At 44.9% G+C, this 19471-nt stretch overlaps 1 protein-coding gene across 1 annotated transcript in view; it reads left to right on the top strand.

Annotated features, from left to right (window-relative positions):
* Nucleotides 1–19260, top strand: part of LOC309558982 (melanin-concentrating hormone receptor 1-like) — a 76204-nt gene extending 56944 nt beyond the window's left edge. The window contains exon 2 of the mRNA XM_082262089.1: nt 17924–19260. Within this exon, the coding sequence (XP_082118215.1) occupies nt 17924–18924 (1001 nt within the window). The 3' untranslated portion in view covers nt 18925–19260. The remainder of the gene's footprint in view (nt 1–17923) is intronic.
* The last annotated feature ends 211 nt before the right edge of the window (nt 19261–19471 follow it).

Here is a 19471-nt window from a genome sequence, read left to right as displayed (position 1 = left end):
TCAAAACCTTTGGGGATCAGTTAAATTGGGGGATAGTCTGTGTTTGGTACGTGTGAGAGAGATCCACCTTTCCAAGTTGTTGGGGTTCATCTCATACTTCTGAAGGTTTGAGGGTGCTGCCTGTTCCATACTCCCCCTACTCCTAGCCTTTTAGGGGTACAAACAATAGTAATTGGGGCCTAGTGTGGTTGTGTACGTGTGATATACATACACTTTTTTTGGGATCATATTTTCTATTCCGCTATTTAATCAAAAACCTTTGGGGATCAGTTAAATTGGGGGATAGTCTGTGTTGGTACGTGTGAGAGAGATCCACCTTTCCAAGTTGTTGGGGGTTCATCTCATACTTCTGAAGGTTTGAGGGTGCTGCCTGTTCCATACTCCCCCTACTCCTAGCCTTTTAGGGGTACAAACAATAGTAATTGGGGCCTAGTGTGGTTGTGTACGTGTGATATACATACACTTTTTTGGGATCATATTTTCTATTCCGCTATTTAATCAAAAACCTTTGGGGATCAGTTAAATTGGGGGATAGTCTGTGTTGGTACGTGTGAGAGAGATCCACCTTTCCAAGTTGTTGGGGTTCATCTCATACTTCTGAAGGTTTGAGGGTGCTGCCTGTTCCATACTCCCCCTACTCCTAGCCTTTTAGGGGTACAAACAATAGTAATTGGGGCCTAGTGTGGTTGTGTACGTGTGATATACATACACTTTTTTGGGATCATATTTTCTATTCCGCTATTTAATCAAAAACCTTTGGGGATCAGTTAAATTGGGGGATAGTCTGTGTTGGTACGTGTGAGAGAGATCCACCTTTCCAAGTTGTTGGGGTTCATCTCATACTTCTGAAGGTTTGAGGGTGCTGCCTGTTCCATACTCCCCCTACTCCTAGCCTTTTAGGGGTACAAACAATAGTAATTGGGGCCTAGTGTGGTTGTGTACGTGTGATATACATACACTTTTTTGGGATCATATTTTCTATTCCGCTATTTAATCAAAAACCTTTGGGGATCAGTTAAATTGGGGGATAGTCTGTGTTGGTACGTGTAAGAGAGATCCACCTTTCCAAGTTGTTGGGGTTCATCTCATACTTCTGAAGGTTTGAGGGTGCTGCCTGTTCCATACTCCCCCTACTCCTAGCCTTTTAGGGGTACAAACAATAGTAATTGGGGCCTAGTGTGGTTGTGTACGTGTGATATACATACACTTTTTTGGGATCATATTTTCTATTCCGCTATTTAATCAAAAACCTTTGGGGATCAGTTAAATTGGGGGATAGTCTGTGTTGGTACGTGTGGAGAGAGATCCACCTTTCCAAGTTGTTGGGGTTCATCTCATACTTCTGAAGGTTTGAGGGTGCTGCCTGTTCCATACTCCCCCTACTCCTAGCCTTTTAGGGGTACAAACAATAGTAATTGGGGCCTAGTGTGGTTGTGTACGTGTGATATACATACACTTTTTTGGGATCATATTTTCTATTCCGCTATTTAATCAAAAACCTCTGGGGATCAGTTAAATTGGGGGATAGTCTGTGTTGGTACGTGTGAGAGAGATCCACCTTTCCAAGTTGTTGGGGTTCATCTCATACTTCTGAAGGTTTGAGGGTGCTGCCTGTTCCATACTCCCCCTACTCCTAGCCTTTTAGGGGTACAAACAATAGTAATTGGGGCCTAGTGTGGTTGTGTACGTGTGATATACATACACTTTTTTGGGATCATATTTTCTATTCCGCTATTTAATCAAAAACCTTTGGGGATCAGTTAAATTGGGGGATAGTCTGTGTTGGTACGTGTGAGAGAGATCCACCTTTCCAAGTTGTTGGGGTTCATCTCATACTTCTGAAGGTTTGAGGGTGCTGCCTGTTCCATACTCCCCCTACTCCTAGCCTTTTAGGGGTACAAACAATAGTAATTGGGGCCTAGTGTGGTTGTGTACGTGTGATATACATACACTTTTTTGGGATCATATTTTCTATTCCGCTATTTAATCAAAAACCTTTGGGGATCAGTTAAATTGGGGGATAGTCTGTGTTGGTACGTGTGAGAGAGATCCACCTTTCCAAGTTGTTGGGGTTCATCTCATACTTCTGAAGGTTTGAGGGTGCTGCCTGTTCCATACTCCCCCTACTCCTAGCCTTTTAGGGGTACAAACAATAGTAATTGGGGCCTAGTGTGGTTGTGTACGTGTGATATACATACACTTTTTTGGGATCATATTTTCTATTCCGCTATTTAATCAAAAACCTTTGGGGATCAGTTAAATTGGGGGATAGTCTGTGTTGGTACGTGTGAGAGAGATCCACCTTTCCAAGTTGTTGGGGTTCATCTCATACTTCTGAAGGTTTGAGGGTGCTGCCTGTTCCATACTCCCCCTACTCCTAGCCTTTTAGGGGTACAAACAATAGTAATTGGGGCCTAGTGTGGTTGTGTACGTGTGATATACATACACTTTTTTGGGATCATATTTTCTATTCCGCTATTTAATCAAAAACCTTTGGGGATCAGTTAAATTGGGGGATAGTCTGTGTTGGTACGTGTGAGAGAGATCCACCTTTCCAAGTTGTTGGGGTTCATCTCATACTTCTGAAGGTTTGAGGGTGCTGCCTGTTCCATACTCCCCCTACTCCTAGCCTTTTAGGGGTACAAACAATAGTAATTGGGGCCTAGTGTGGTTGTGTACGTGTGATATACATACACTTTTTTGGGATCATATTTTCTATTCCGCTATTTAATCAAAAACCTTTGGGGATCAGTTAAATTGGGGGATAGTCTGTGTTGGTACGTGTGAGAGAGATCCACCTTTCCAAGTTGTTGGGGTTCATCTCATACTTCTGAAGGTTTGAGGGTGCTGCCTGTTCCATACTCCCCCTACTCCTAGCCTTTTAGGGGTACAAACAATAGTAATTGGGGCCTAGTGTGGTTGTGTACGTGTGATATACATACACTTTTTTGGGATCATATTTTCTATTCCGCTATTTAATCAAAAACCTTTGGGGATCAGTTAAATTGGGGGATAGTCTGTGTTGGTACGTGTAAGAGAGATCCACCTTTCCAAGTTGTTGGGGTTCATCTCATACTTCTGAAGGTTTGAGGGTGCTGCCTGTTCCATACTCCCCCTACTCCTAGCCTTTTAGGGGTACAAACAATAGTAATTGGGGCCTAGTGTGGTTGTGTACGTGTGATATACATACACTTTTTTGGGATCATATTTTCTATTCCGCTATTTAATCAAAAACCTTTGGGGATCAGTTAAATTGGGGGATAGTCTGTGTTGGTACGTGTGAGAGAGATCCACCTTTCCAAGTTGTTGGGGTTCATCTCATACTTCTGAAGGTTTGAGGGTGCTGCCTGTTCCATACTCCCCCTACTCCTAGCCTTTTAGGGGTACAAACAATAGTAATTGGGGCCTAGTGTGGTTGTGTACGTGTGATATACATACACTTTTTTGGGATCATATTTTCTATTCCGCTATTTAATCAAAAACCTCTGGGGATCAGTTAAATTGGGGGATAGTCTGTGTTGGTACGTGTGAGAGAGATCCACCTTTCCAAGTTGTTGGGGTTCATCTCATACTTCTGAAGGTTTGAGGGTGCTGCCTGTTCCATACTCCCCCTACTCCTAGCCTTTTAGGGGTACAAACAATAGTAATTGGGGCCTAGTGTGGTTGTGTACGTGTGATATACATACACTTTTTTGGGATCATATTTTCTATTCCGCTATTTAATCAAAAACCTCTGGGGATCAGTTAAATTGGGGGATAGTCTGTGTTGGTACGTGTGAGAGAGATCCACCTTTCCAAGTTGTTGGGGTTCATCTCATACTTCTGAAGGTTTGAGGGTGCTGCCTGTTCCATACTCCCCCCTACTCCTAGCCTTTTAGGGGTACAAACAATAGTAATTGGGGCCTAGTGTGGTTGTGTACGTGTGATATACATACACTTTTTTGGGATCATATTTTCTATTCCGCTATTTAATCAAAAACCTTTGGGGATCAGTTAAATTGGGGGATAGTCTGTGTTGGTACGTGTGAGAGAGATCCACCTTTCCAAGTTGTTGGGGTTCATCTCATACTTCTGAAGGTTTGAGGGTGCTGCCTGTTCCATACTCCCCCTACTCCTAGCCTTTTAGGGGTACAAACAATAGTAATTGGGGCCTAGTGTGGTTGTGTACGTGTGATATACATACACTTTTTTGGGATCATATTTTCTATTCCGCTATTTAATCAAAAACCTCTGGGGATCAGTTAAATTGGGGGATAGTCTGTGTTGGTACGTGTGAGAGAGATCCACCTTTCCAAGTTGTTGGGGTTCATCTCATACTTCTGAAGGTTTGAGGGTGCTGCCTGTTCCATACTCCCCCTACTCCTAGCCTTTTAGGGGTACAAACAATAGTAATTGGGGCCTAGTGTGGTTGTGTACGTGTGATATACATACACTTTTTTGGGATCATATTTTCTATTCCGCTATTTAATCAAAAACCTCTGGGGATCAGTTAAATTGGGGGATAGTCTGTGTTGGTACGTGTGAGAGAGATCCACCTTTCCAAGTTGTTGGGGTTCATCTCATACTTCTGAAGGTTTGAGGGTGCTGCCTGTTCCATACTCCCCCTACTCCTAGCCTTTTAGGGGTACAAACAATAGTAATTGGGGCCTAGTGTGGTTGTGTACGTGTGATATACATACACTTTTTTGGGATCATATTTTCTATTCCGCTATTTAATCAAAAACCTCTGGGGATCAGTTAAATTGGGGGATAGTCTGTGTTGGTACGTGTGAGAGAGATCCACCTTTCCAAGTTGTTGGGGTTCATCTCATACTTCTGAAGGTTTGAGGGTGCTGCCTGTTCCATACTCCCCCTACTCCTAGCCTTTTAGGGGTACAAACAATAGTAATTGGGGCCTAGTGTGGTTGTGTACGTGTGATATACATACACTTTTTTGGGATCATATTTTCTATTCCGCTATTTAATCAAAAACCTTTGGGGATCAGTTAAATTGGGGGATAGTCTGTGTTGGTACGTGTGAGAGAGATCCACCTTTCCAAGTTGTTGGGGTTCATCTCATACTTCTGAAGGTTTGAGGGTGCTGCCTGTTCCATACTCCCCCTACTCCTAGCCTTTTAGGGGTACAAACAATAGTAATTGGGGCCTAGTGTGGTTGTGTACGTGTGATATACATACACTTTTTTGGGATCATATTTTCTATTCCGCTATTTAATCAAAAACCTTTGGGGATCAGTTAAATTGGGGGATAGTCTGTGTTGGTACGTGTGAGAGAGATCCACCTTTCCAAGTTGTTGGGGTTCATCTCATACTTCTGAAGGTTTGAGGGTGCTGCCTGTTCCATACTCCCCCTACTCCTAGCCTTTTAGGGGTACAAACAATAGTAATTGGGGCCTAGTGTGGTTGTGTACGTGTGATATACATACACTTTTTTGGGATCATATTTTCTATTCCGCTATTTAATCAAAAACCTTTGGGGATCAGTTAAATTGGGGGATAGTCTGTGTTGGTACGTGTGAGAGAGATCCACCTTTCCAAGTTGTTGGGGTTCATCTCATACTTCTGAAGGTTTGAGGGTGCTGCCTGTTCCATACTCCCCCTACTCCTAGCCTTTTAGGGGTACAAACAATAGTAATTGGGGCCTAGTGTGGTTGTGTACGTGTGATATACATACACTTTTTTGGGATCATATTTTCTATTCCGCTATTTAATCAAAAACCTTTGGGGATCAGTTAAATTGGGGGATAGTCTGTGTTGGTACGTGTGAGAGAGATCCACCTTTCCAAGTTGTTGGGGTTCATCTCATACTTCTGAAGGTTTGAGGGTGCTGCCTGTTCCATACTCCCCCTACTCCTAGCCTTTTAGGGGTACAAACAATAGTAATTGGGGCCTAGTGTGGTTGTGTACGTGTGATATACATACACTTTTTTGGGATCATATTTTCTATTCCGCTATTTAATCAAAAACCTCTGGGGATCAGTTAAATTGGGGGATAGTCTGTGTTGGTACGTGTGAGAGAGATCCACCTTTCCAAGTTGTTGGGGTTCATCTCATACTTCTGAAGGTTTGAGGGTGCTGCCTGTTCCATACTCCCCCTACTCCTAGCCTTTTAGGGGTACAAACAATAGTAATTGGGGCCTAGTGTGGTTGTGTACGTGTGATATACATACACTTTTTTGGGATCATATTTTCTATTCCGCTATTTAATCAAAAACCTTTGGGGATCAGTTAAATTGGGGGATAGTCTGTGTTGGTACGTGTGAGAGAGATCCACCTTTCCAAGTTGTTGGGGTTCATCTCATACTTCTGAAGGTTTGAGGGTGCTGCCTGTTCCATACTCCCCCTACTCCTAGCCTTTTAGGGGTACAAACAATAGTAATTGGGGCCTAGTGTGGTTGTGTACGTGTGATATACATACACTTTTTTGGGATCATATTTTCTATTCCGCTATTTAATCAAAAACCTTTGGGGATCAGTTAAATTGGGGGATAGTCTGTGTTGGTACGTGTGAGAGAGATCCACCTTTCCAAGTTGTTGGGGTTCATCTCATACTTCTGAAGGTTTGAGGGTGCTGCCTGTTCCATACTCCCCCTACTCCTAGCCTTTTAGGGGTACAAACAATAGTAATTGGGGCCTAGTGTGGTTGTGTACGTGTGATATACATACACTTTTTTGGGATCATATTTTCTATTCCGCTATTTAATCAAAAACCTTTGGGGATCAGTTAAATTGGGGGATAGTCTGTGTTGGTACGTGTGAGAGAGATCCACCTTTCCAAGTTGTTGGGGTTCATCTCATACTTCTGAAGGTTTGAGGGTGCTGCCTGTTCCATACTCCCCCTACTCCTAGCCTTTTAGGGGTACAAACAATAGTAATTGGGGCCTAGTGTGGTTGTGTACGTGTGATATACATACACTTTTTTGGGATCATATTTTCTATTCCGCTATTTAATCAAAAACCTCTGGGGATCAGTTAAATTGGGGGATAGTCTGTGTTGGTACGTGTGAGAGAGATCCACCTTTCCAAGTTGTTGGGGTTCATCTCATACTTCTGAAGGTTTGAGGGTGCTGCCTGTTCCATACTCCCCCTACTCCTAGCCTTTTAGGGGTACAAACAATAGTAATTGGGGCCTAGTGTGGTTGTGTACGTGTGATATACATACACTTTTTTGGGATCATATTTTCTATTCCGCTATTTAATCAAAAACCTCTGGGGATCAGTTAAATTGGGGGATAGTCTGTGTTGGTACGTGTGAGAGAGATCCACCTTTCCAAGTTGTTGGGGTTCATCTCATACTTCTGAAGGTTTGAGGGTGCTGCCTGTTCCATACTCCCCCCTACTCCTAGCCTTTTAGGGGTACAAACAATAGTAATTGGGGCCTAGTGTGGTTGTGTACGTGTGATATACATACACTTTTTTGGGATCATATTTTCTATTCCGCTATTTAATCAAAAACCTTTGGGGATCAGTTAAATTGGGGGATAGTCTGTGTTGGTACGTGTGAGAGAGATCCACCTTTCCAAGTTGTTGGGGTTCATCTCATACTTCTGAAGGTTTGAGGGTGCTGCCTGTTCCATACTCCCCCTACTCCTAGCCTTTTAGGGGTACAAACAATAGTAATTGGGGCCTAGTGTGGTTGTGTACGTGTGATATACATACACTTTTTTTGATCATATTTCCTATTCCGCTATTCAATAAAAACCTTTGAGGATCAATTGAATTGCGGGATAGTCTGTGTCGGTACGTGTGAGAGAGATCCACCTTTCCAAGTTGTTGGGGTTCATCTCATACTTCTGAAGGTTTGAGGGTGCTGCCTGTTCCATACCCCCCCTACTCCTCATCTAGCCTTTTAGGGGTACAAACAATAGTAATTGGGGCCTAGTGTGGTTGTGTACGTGCGAGATACATACACTTTTTTTGATCATATTTCCTATTCCGCTATTCAATAAAAACCTTTGAGGATCAATTGAATTGCGGGATAGTCTGTGTCGGTACGTGTGAGAGAGATCCACCTTTCCAAGTTGTTGGGGTTCATCTCATACTTCTGAAGGTTTGAGGGTGCTGCCTGTTCCATACCCCCCCTACTCCTCATCTAGCCTTTTAGGGGTACAAACAATAGTAATTGGGGCCTAGTGTGGTTGTGTACGTGCGAGATACATACACTTTTTTTGATCATATTTCCTATTCCGCTATTCAATAAAAACCTTTGAGGATCAATTGAATTGCGGGATAGTCTGTGTCGGTACGTGTGAGAGAGATCCACCTTTCCAAGTTGTTGGGGTTCATCTCATACTTCTGAAGGTTTGAGGGTGCTGCCTGTTCCATACCCCCCCTACTCCTCATCTAGCCTTTTAGGGGTACAAACAATAGTAATTGGGGCCTAGTGTGGTTGTGTACGTGCGAGATACATACACTTTTTTTGATCATATTTCCTATTCCGCTATTCAATAAAAACCTTTGAGGATCAATTGAATTGCGGGATAGTCTGTGTCGGTACGTGTGAGAGAGATCCACCTTTCCAAGTTGTTGGGGTTCATCTCATACTTCTGAAGGTTTGAGGGTGCTGCCTGTTCCATACCCCCCCTACTCCTCATCTAGCCTTTTAGGGGTACAAACAATAGTAATTGGGGCCTAGTGTGGTTGTGTACGTGCGAGATACATACACTTTTTTTGATCATATTTCCTATTCCGCTATTCAATAAAAACCTTTGAGGATCAATTGAATTGCGGGATAGTCTGTGTCGGTACGTGTGAGAGAGATCCACCTTTCCAAGTTGTTGGGGTTCATCTCATACTTCTGAAGGTTTGAGGGTGCTGCCTGTTCCATACCCCCCCTACTCCTCATCTAGCCTTTTAGGGGTACAAACAATAGTAATTGGGGCCTAGTGTGGTTGTGTACGTGCGAGATACATACACTTTTTTTGATCATATTTCCTATTCCGCTATTCAATAAAAACCTTTGAGGATCAATTGAATTGCGGGATAGTCTGTGTCGGTACGTGTGAGAGAGATCCACCTTTCCAAGTTGTTGGGGTTCATCTCATACTTCTGAAGGTTTGAGGGTGCTGCCTGTTCCATACTCCCCCCTACTCCTAGCCTTTTAGGGGTACAAACAATAGTAATTGGGGCCTAGTGTGGTTGTGTACGTGTGATATACATACACTTTTTTGGGATCATATTTTCTATTCCGCTATTTAATCAAAAACCTTTGGGGATCAGTTAAATTGGGGGATAGTCTGTGTTGGTACGTGTGAGAGAGATCCACCTTTCCAAGTTGTTGGGGTTCATCTCATACTTCTGAAGGTTTGAGGGTGCTGCCTGTTCCATACTCCCCCTACTCCTAGCCTTTTAGGGGTACAAACAATAGTAATTGGGGCCTAGTGTGGTTGTGTACGTGTGATATACATACACTTTTTTTGATCATATTTCCTATTCCGCTATTCAATAAAAACCTTTGAGGATCAATTGAATTGCGGGATAGTCTGTGTCGGTACGTGTGAGAGAGATCCACCTTTCCAAGTTGTTGGGGTTCATCTCATACTTCTGAAGGTTTGAGGGTGCTGCCTGTTCCATACCCCCCCTACTCCTCATCTAGCCTTTTAGGGGTACAAACAATAGTAATTGGGGCCTAGTGTGGTTGTGTACGTGCGAGATACATACACTTTTTTTGATCATATTTCCTATTCCGCTATTCAATAAAAACCTTTGAGGATCAATTGAATTGCGGGATAGTCTGTGTCGGTACGTGTGAGAGAGATCCACCTTTCCAAGTTGTTGGGGTTCATCTCATACTTCTGAAGGTTTGAGGGTGCTGCCTGTTCCATACCCCCCCTACTCCTCATCTAGCCTTTTAGGGGTACAAACAATAGTAATTGGGGCCTAGTGTGGTTGTGTACGTGCGAGATACATACACTTTTTTTGATCATATTTCCTATTCCGCTATTCAATAAAAACCTTTGAGGATCAATTGAATTGCGGGATAGTCTGTGTCGGTACGTGTGAGAGAGATCCACCTTTCCAAGTTGTTGGGGTTCATCTCATACTTCTGAAGGTTTGAGGGTGCTGCCTGTTCCATACCCCCCCTACTCCTCATCTAGCCTTTTAGGGGTACAAACAATAGTAATTGGGGCCTAGTGTGGTTGTGTACGTGCGAGATACATACACTTTTTTTGATCATATTTCCTATTCCGCTATTCAATAAAAACCTTTGAGGATCAATTGAATTGCGGGATAGTCTGTGTCGGTACGTGTGAGAGAGATCCACCTTTCCAAGTTGTTGGGGTTCATCTCATACTTCTGAAGGTTTGAGGGTGCTGCCTGTTCCATACTCCCCCTACTCCTCATCTAGCCTTTTAGGGGTACAAACAATAGTAATTGGGGCCTAGTGTGGTTGTGTACGTGCGAGATACATACACTTTTTTTGATCATATTTCCTATTCCGCTATTCAATAAAAACCTTTGAGGATCAATTGAATTGCGGGATAGTCTGTGTCGGTACGTGTGAGAGAGATCCACCTTTCCAAGTTGTTGGGGTTCATCTCATACTTCTGAAGGTTTGAGGGTGCTGCCTGTTCCATACCCCCCCTACTCCTCATCTAGCCTTTTAGGGGTACAAACAATAGTAATTGGGGCCTAGTGTGGTTGTGTACGTGCGAGATACATACACTTTTTTTGATCATATTTCCTATTCCGCTATTCAATAAAAACCTTTGAGGATCAATTGAATTGCGGGATAGTCTGTGTCGGTACGTGTGAGAGAGATCCACCTTTCCAAGTTGTTGGGGTTCATCTCATACTTCTGAAGGTTTGAGGGTGCTGCCTGTTCCATACCCCCCCTACTCCTCATCTAGCCTTTTAGGGGTACAAACAATAGTAATTGGGGCCTAGTGTGGTTGTGTACGTGCGAGATACATACACTTTTTTTGATCATATTTCCTATTCCGCTATTCAATAAAAACCTTTGAGGATCAATTGAATTGCGGGATAGTCTGTGTCGGTACGTGTGAGAGAGATCCACCTTTCCAAGTTGTTGGGGTTCATCTCATACTTCTGAAGGTTTGAGGGTGCTGCCTGTTCCATACTCCCCCTACTCCTCATCTAGCCTTTTAGGGGTACAAACAATAGTAATTGGGGCCTAGTGTGGTTGTGTACGTGCGAGATACATACACTTTTTTTGATCATATTTCCTATTCCGCTATTCAATAAAAACCTTTGAGGATCAATTGAATTGCGGGATAGTCTGTGTCGGTAAGTGTGAGAGAGATCCACCTTTCCAAGTTGTTGGGGTTCATCTCATACTTCTGAAGGTTTGAGGGTGCTGCCTGTTCCATACCCCCCCTACTCCTCATCTAGCCTTTTAGGGGTACAAACAATAGTAATTGGGGCCTAGTGTGGTTGTGTACGTGCGAGATACATACACTTTTTTTGATCATATTTCCTATTCCGCTATTCAATAAAAACCTTTGAGGATCAATTGAATTGCGGGATAGTCTGTGTCGGTACGTGTGAGAGAGATCCACCTTTCCAAGTTGTTGGGGTTCATCTCATACTTCTGAAGGTTTGAGGGTGCTGCCTGTTCCATACTCCCCCTACTCCTCATCTAGCCTTTTAGGGGTACAAACAATAGTAATTGGGGCCTAGTGTGGTTGTGTACGTGTGATATACATACACTTTTTTTGGATCATATTTTCTATTCCGCTATTCAATAAAAACCTTTCTAGGGCAAGATCTTAAATTACAGAAATATGAGGAGACCGTCAAATAAGGGCCGTGGCCTGGGTCGTGGTGCTGCTGGTAGAGCTCCTGTTGCAAGGAGAGGACATGGTCGATCTGTGCCAGCTACACGCACAAGTGAAACACCTTCCTCAAGTGTGAGTAGGCGACAGAACCTGCATCAGTATTTGGTAGGGCATCAAACGCCCCTAGAAGTGATGAGGCCAGAACAAGTTGAGGCGATAGTAGATTGGTTTGCTGCTGACAGTGCCTCCAGTTCCTTCACATTGTCTCCCACCCAGTCTACTGCAGAAAGGTCAGAGTTGGCACCTGCAGCCAATGTCCAACCGTCTTTCACCTCACCCCCTTGCAAATCAGGCCAGCAGTCTGAGCCCCAAGCCATACAGCAGTCTCTTATTCTTTTTGAGGACTCTGTCAGCAGGGTTTCCCAGGGCCATCCACCTAGCCCTGCCCCAGAAGTGGAAGAGATTGAGTGCAGCGATGCCCAACCACTTATTCCTCAAGATGAGTACATGCAAGGATCATCGCAGCACGTCTCCGATGATGACGAAACGCAGGTGCCAACTGCTGCGGCGTTCAGCATTGTGGAGACCGACAAGGAGGGCAGGGGTGAAGACTGGGTGGAAGATGATGTGGAGGACGATGAGGTCCTCGACCCCACATGGAATGAACGTCATGCAGGTGAACTGAGTAGTTTGGAGGAAGAGGCGGTGGTCGCACAGAGCCACCAGCACAGCAGAAGAGGGAGCAGGGTGCAGAAGCGGAGCGGCCGTGCCCTAGACACTACGCCCGCTACTGCCCAACGCAGCAAGGGAACGAGCGCACCAAAGTCAGCTCAAAGGAGTTCTCTAGCGTGGAAGTTCTTTAGAAAATGTGCTGATGACAGGACACGAGTGGTTTGCACCCTGTGCAATCAGAGCTTGAAGCGAGGCATGAACCTTCTCAACCTGAGCACAACCTGCATGATCAGGCATCTAAGTGCAAAGCACGAGCTGCAGTGGAGTACACACCTTCAAAACCAAGAAACGTCTCTGGCTCATCCTGCTTCCTCTTCTGCTGCAGTCTCGGCCGCTCCAGCCACATCTGTAGTGATACCGGCACCTGCCACCCCGCAAACAGACGATCTGTCAGCAACACCACCACCTGGGTCACCAACAACCATCTCCACAATGTCCCGTGGAAGCGTTCAGCTTTCCATCTCCCAAACACTTGAGAGGAAGAGGAAGTACCCCCCTACCCACCCGCGATCCCTGGCCCTGAATGCCAGCATTTCAAAATTATTGGCCTTTGAAATGCTGTCATTCCGTCTGGTGGAGACGCACAGTTTTAAAAACCTTATGTCGGTGGCTGTCCCACAGTACGTCGTGCCCAGCCGCCACTACTTTTCCAGGCAAGCCATCCCTTCCCTGCACAACCAAGTGGGGGAAAAAATCAGGTGTGCACTGCGCAACGCCATCTGTGCCAAGGTCCACCTAACTACGGATACGTGGACCAGTAAGCACGGTCAGGGGCGTTATATCTCCCTAACGGCACACTGGGTAAATGCAGTGGCGGATGGGCCTGAGGCGGATAGCAATTTGGCGCATGTCCTTCCACCACCGAGGATTGCAGGGCGCTTCAGTTTGCCTCCTGTTCCTAACTCCTCCTACTCCGCTTCCTCATCCTCTACCGCCTCCTCATCCGGACAGCGTAACACCTTCACCACCAACTTCAGCACGGCCAGGGGTAAACGACAGCAGGCAGTTTTACAACTTGCCTGTTTGGGGGACAAACCACACACCGCGCAGGAGTTGTGGAGGAGCATGGAACAGCAGACAAATGAGTGGTTGCTGCCAGCGAGCCTCAAGCCCGGCCTGGTGGTGTGCGATAACGGGCGAAATCTCATAGCAGCTCTGGGCCTAGCCGGTTTGACGCACATCCCTTGCCTGGCGCATGTGCTGAATTTGGTGGTGCAGAGGTTCCTTAAAAACTACCCCGATATGTCAGAGCTGCTGCAGAAAGTGCGGGCCGTTTGTGCGCACTTTCGGCGTTCTCACCCTGCTGCTGCTCGCCTGGCAGCGCTGCAGCGTAACTTCGGCCTTCCCGCTCACCGCCTCATATGTGACGTGCCCACAAGGTGGAACTCCACCTTGCACATGCTGGAAAGACTGTGCGAGCAGCAGCAGGCCATAGTGGAGTTTCAGCTGCAGCACGCACGCGTGAGTCCCTCTGCGGAACAGCACCACTTCACCACCAATAACTGGGCCTCCATGCGAGACCTGTGTGCCTTGTTGCGCTGTTTTGAGTACTCCACCAACATGGCCAGTGGCAATGACGCCGTTCTCAGCTTAACTATCCCACTTCTATGCCTCCTTGAAAAAACAATTCGGGCGATGATGGAAGAGGATGTGGCACAGGATGAGGAGGAGGAGGAGGATGAAGAGGTAACATTTCCAAGGCTTTCAGGGCAGTCATTCGCAAGGGGCTCCGAGGGTGGGTTCCTGCACACGCAAACGCCAGGGACGCAATTGTCCAGCAGGGGCACAGTTCTGGAGGATGAGGAGGATGAGGAGGAGGAGGAGCTGGAGGAGGAGATGGAACCATGTTCACAGCAGGGTGGCACCCAGGCCAGCTCATGGCCATCACTGGTGCGTGGCTGGGGGGATACAGAGGACACGGACCATACACCTCCCACAGAGGACAGCCTTTCGTCGCCTCTGGGCAGCCTGGCACACATGAGCGATTACATGCTGCAGTGTCTCCACAACGACCGCCGAGTTGCCCACATTCTAACTTGTGCTGATTACTGGGTGGCCACGCTGCTGGATCCCCGTTACAAGGACAACGTACCGTCCTTAATTCACTCACTGGAGCGCGATCGCAAGATGCGCGAGTACAAGCGCACGCTGGTAGACGCCATGCTGCTGGCATTCCCATCTGACAGCGGGGCCACAGTGGAAGCACAAGGCAGAGGAGGAGGAGGAGGAGGTCGCCAACGCAACCAGGGCACCGCCAGCACCTCAGAAGGCAGGGTTAGCATGGCCGAAATGTGGAAAAGCTTTGTCAGCACGCCACAACAAACAGCAGCACCAGCAGCTCAGATGGAACGTCTTAGCAGGAGGCAGCATTTTACCAACATGGTGGAGCAGTATGTGTGCACACGCCTACATGTAGTGAATGACGGGTCTGCCCCCTTCAACTTCTGGGTCTCCAAATTGGGCACATGGCCTGAGCTTGCCCTTTACGCCTTGGAGGTGCTGGCGTGCCCTGCAGCCAGTGTATTATCTGAACGGGTATTTAGCACGGCTGGGGGCGTTATAACAGACAAGCGCAGCCGCCTGTCCAGAGACAATGTGGACAAGCTCACGTTCATTAAAATGAACCAGGCATGGATCCCACGGGACTTTTCCGTACCTTATGCAGAATAGCAATGGATACCGACCTTACCCACCCATTGTTCCATTTTTGCTCTTTCTCACTCTTTTGGGGTGTACCCTCATTTAAAATTTGTGAAAAGAAGCAGTGTTGGCTACCTCGTCCTCCTCCTCAGGGCCAGATTAATGTAGGGTCTATTGGAGCTGCAGCTCCAGGCCCCTACCTTTTATATAGGCCCCGGGTTGGCCATATTCACTGTTACCGCTCTTCTGTCACTTGTAAACACAGAAGTCTGGCTTCTATGCTCGCTTCCCCAGGCAGCACCCTCAGAACCTCCCCACACAGCGTGAAGGCCGGACAAGGAGGGACAGTTGGCGATGCATGGATGTGTTTATGGGCTTCAGAGACAGCATCCCATGTTGAATTAGGCATGCATGGCTGCACCCTTCCTCCTCTGGGTGCATGGCAAGGCACGGCCCTAAGGCCCTTCAAAATCCTCAGCACCAAGCCCATGATGCTGTTAATCCGGCCCTGGTCCTCCTCCACCGCCGCTTCCACCTACACCGCCCATAGGTGTGCGCAGCCTATTGCATTAAGGTGTGCACCCCAAAGTTGAAATACACATGCATGTGTTTGCCAGCAGGGAGAGTAATGTATCGGGGCCATGTACCTGTAGGCAAGGAGAAATAGAGCAGAGCAGGTCCCAGGGAGATCTTTCCCATCTCCTCACTGGCAATGCTATGTGCCCTAGGTGATTAGGGTGTGCCCAGGCACACCCTGCACACCCTGTGCGCACGCCTATGTCACCGCCACATCCACCACCACCTCAACCTCCCTCCTACTCCATATGGGCCTCGTCCTTCAGAGATGAAGAAGAACATTGTTTTATTTTTCTGTTTTTTTTTGTTGTTTTAAGTTATTTCCCTATCCACATTTGTTTGCAGAGCACTTGCCATGCTCTTAATTACGTTTTGCTGCCATTTGCAGCACTCTAGCCCTTTCCTTTGGTGTTTTAGAGCCATTTTAGTGCCTTAAAGTTCGGGTCCCCATTGACTTCAATGGGGTTCGGTGTCCGGGAAAAGTTCGGTAAAAGTCCGGGACACGGACCCGGACTTTTTTTTAAAGTTCGGCCGAACCCGTCGAACACGGACATCTAGGTGTCCGCTCAACCCTAATCCTGGCAAGAAAAAACAACCCTTGCTGCATTTCAATTATTAGCGCAAAAGGTAGATTGATTGTATAGTTATTATCTTGGGTAGCCATTTTTAAGCGGTTGCCACCAACTATTTATAAGAGAATACAGACCACTGTAGCTGCTTACAAGCAAGACAGAAGCAGGGGGCAACACAATGTTCTTAGAGAAAATATGCATTGATTACAAAATTAGAAACCTCATTAGGGATGGTATAGCAGGCTCTTCAAGTTGCCTGCAAATAACACCAATAATTAGAGTTCCCCAGAATAACCAATAACCCAGGGTGTCCTATTAAGCAAAGTTTAAGTAATTTTTAGCATAATATAGTACCTTATGTGTCTGAGATCCTAGACTCTCTTGAAGATATTTGAAAATATATGAAGGTACCTTGAACAATGCTGACATTTTGACCTAAAAAGATTTACTGTAAGTAACCTTGGCATCAACACAGGCAGAACATTCATGGTAATAAGAGAAGCTTCAAATGGTAATGCACAAGGCAGACTTTTGGTGTCCTACTTATTATTGAACAGGGTCTATCCTTCTGTACAAACAAATGGCCACTGCCCCTACTTATAACTGGCCTTTGCAGCAAGGAATACATAGAAGGGCAACGCATTTCAAACAAAACCAAAGAAAATTCCTAGCTCAACTTACTAACCAGCCTGCAACCAACCGAATTATCCATTCTAACAATATGCGTTAAAAACAGGGGTTTAGTTTGCACACATTTGCAAATACATGCATAAGCTGCAGAGCCACGCCATGGCACCCCAGTATTGTCTGCAGTCCTAACTCTAAATTTTTAGAGCCTACATAGTAGAAGCACATGCATTATAACGGATAGGTAGAGGGCAGGGGAGCCCGGAGAGAGCCCATCACTCTTTAAAGGCACAGGGGCACACCGGACACCCAGCAAATAGCACAATGGCAGCAAAGGGTCTATCCTCCCTCCGAATTCCAACACAAAACCAGCACTTCTGCTATTTTTTTAATGAACTTTATTTATCTACGTATAGTAGATCTAGCATAATATTTATCTACGTATAGTAGATCTAGCATAATGTCTCCTGTGTTATGCTGTACTACACACAACAAAAAAAAAACATTTTTTTTAAAGAAAAGGATTTGGGGAAAGTATAGCTTCTTGCATTGTATGGTATTTATAAATGGACATGAGTGCCACCCTTTTTTTTGGAAATGCCTTTATTATAAATAATGTCACAATATACACCAGCTTTACTACAGGAAGTTTGATGATGAGGTTTTGCCCTGGAAATGTTTTCATAAAAATATATGAAATTAAAATTGTCACAGGAAATAGATAGGTGCCTTCATGTACATTAGATTTACTCCTAATTTTCAATGGTGCAAAAAGCCTCAATTTGAGATGAACAGTATATTCTGGGATTTTCTAAAGACTGAAGAAAAACAAATTTAAATTCTGGTAAGCAGCCCAAGGTCAAATGGTTACTGTAAATAGCGTCAGTCAATTTCTTGAGTTTCTAGTCAAAATGGAAATAAGTAGACTTCCTTTATAAAGAATTAACTCTATGAGTAAACAGGAATACTCAGTTTAAACTGTTTTACTTCTATTGTTTTGCAATTGTCTGTTATACTTACATGTTATTTTTGTCTTTCCAGACCCCAGCAGCAATGTCACTTATGCTAATGTGATAATGCCAACTGTATTTGGAATCATTTGTTTGTTGGGGATAATTGGCAACAGTGTCGTCATCTACACAGTCTTCAAAAAGTCCAAATTCCGGTGTAGCAGCAGTGTTCCTGATATTTTTATTATTAATCTGTCGGTGGTAGACCTACTTTTTCTTCTTGGAATGCCCTTCCTAATCCACCAGCTACTTGGTAATGGAGTGTGGCACTTTGGTGAAACCATGTGCACTCTTATTACAGCGCTGGATACCAACAGCCAGTTTACTAGCACTTACATACTCACTGCCATGTCTATTGATCGCTACCTTGCAACAGTTTATCCTTTCACATCAGCAAAGTACCGTAAGCCTCCTATAGCTATTATGGTCATCTGTATCCTTTGGGTATTGTCTCTCTTAAGCATTACACCAGTATGGATGTATGCTAGACTTATTTCACTTCCTGGGGGAGTGTTGGGATGTGGAATCACACTCCCCAATCCAGAAAGTGATATTTATTGGTATACCTTGTATCAGTTCTTTCTTGCTTTTGCCATTCCTTTTGCAGTCATCTCTTTAGCATATCGGAGAATTCTGCTGAAAATGGCATCATCCGAAGCCCTCACAGCCCAAAGGAGTTCCAGGATACGTACAAAGAAAGTGACTAGGACTGCTATAGCAATTTGCTTGGTGTTTTTCATTTGTTGGGCTCCATTTTATGTACTTCAGATAATCCAGTTGGTGATGGACCACCCTACATTAGCCTTTCACTATGCTTACTGTGTGGCAATAAGCATGGGCTATGCAAACAGTTGTATCAACCCTTTTATCTACATTATTTTATGTGAAACATTTAGGCGTAGGTTCATTGTCTCAGTTCGACCAGCAGAGGATCACCCACAAGGCAGGATCAGGATGAAATTCGGCAACGACCCCCCTTCAGGAAGTGGACAGCCATTACTTCACCTTGTCCCTGTTTCCTCAGGCAGCTAATCTTACCAGATGTATTTACAAAATTGACTCAAATTTTCTTTTGTATTGAATCAAGTTGACATTTTAGGGAGAATACTGATAAGAATGTAGCAAGCTCTGCTACAAAACCCCTATGCCATGTATTAATTAGGGCAAACTCTTGTAGCTTACCATTTGCACAGTTTGTTTTAATTGTCTGTGCACTTATGTTAATTGAAAACAAAACCACCTTCTTTAGACTCACCTTACCTGTGTCCTTGTAGTTCTCATTTACTGCACACATTAAGAATGTAAAAATGCTTTTGCTCATAACAGACCTGTTTGAATGCCATTTTGTTTTGCTTTTTTTTTGGGGGGGGGGGGATTCTTATGCCGTGACTTTCCAGTTGTGCCCGTTCTCAATTTCTAACAAAACAAAATGTCAACATGTATTTTCAAAGTTGATTATTTTATCTTTTGTAACAATGATTGAGTTAGTTTATCATCTTGAAAAAGACAGAAAGGACAAGTGTATGTCATATACAAGAAATAATTCATTGCTGAAAATTGTATCTAGGTTATAGTCCAA

This window comes from Pelophylax lessonae (genome assembly GCF_965119305.1).
Source record: "Pelophylax lessonae genome assembly, chromosome: 6".
Lineage (NCBI taxonomy): Eukaryota > Metazoa > Chordata > Amphibia > Anura > Ranidae > Pelophylax > Pelophylax lessonae.
Note: the sequence above shows the minus strand (reverse complement) of the source record. Positions and strands in the feature narration are given on the sequence as shown.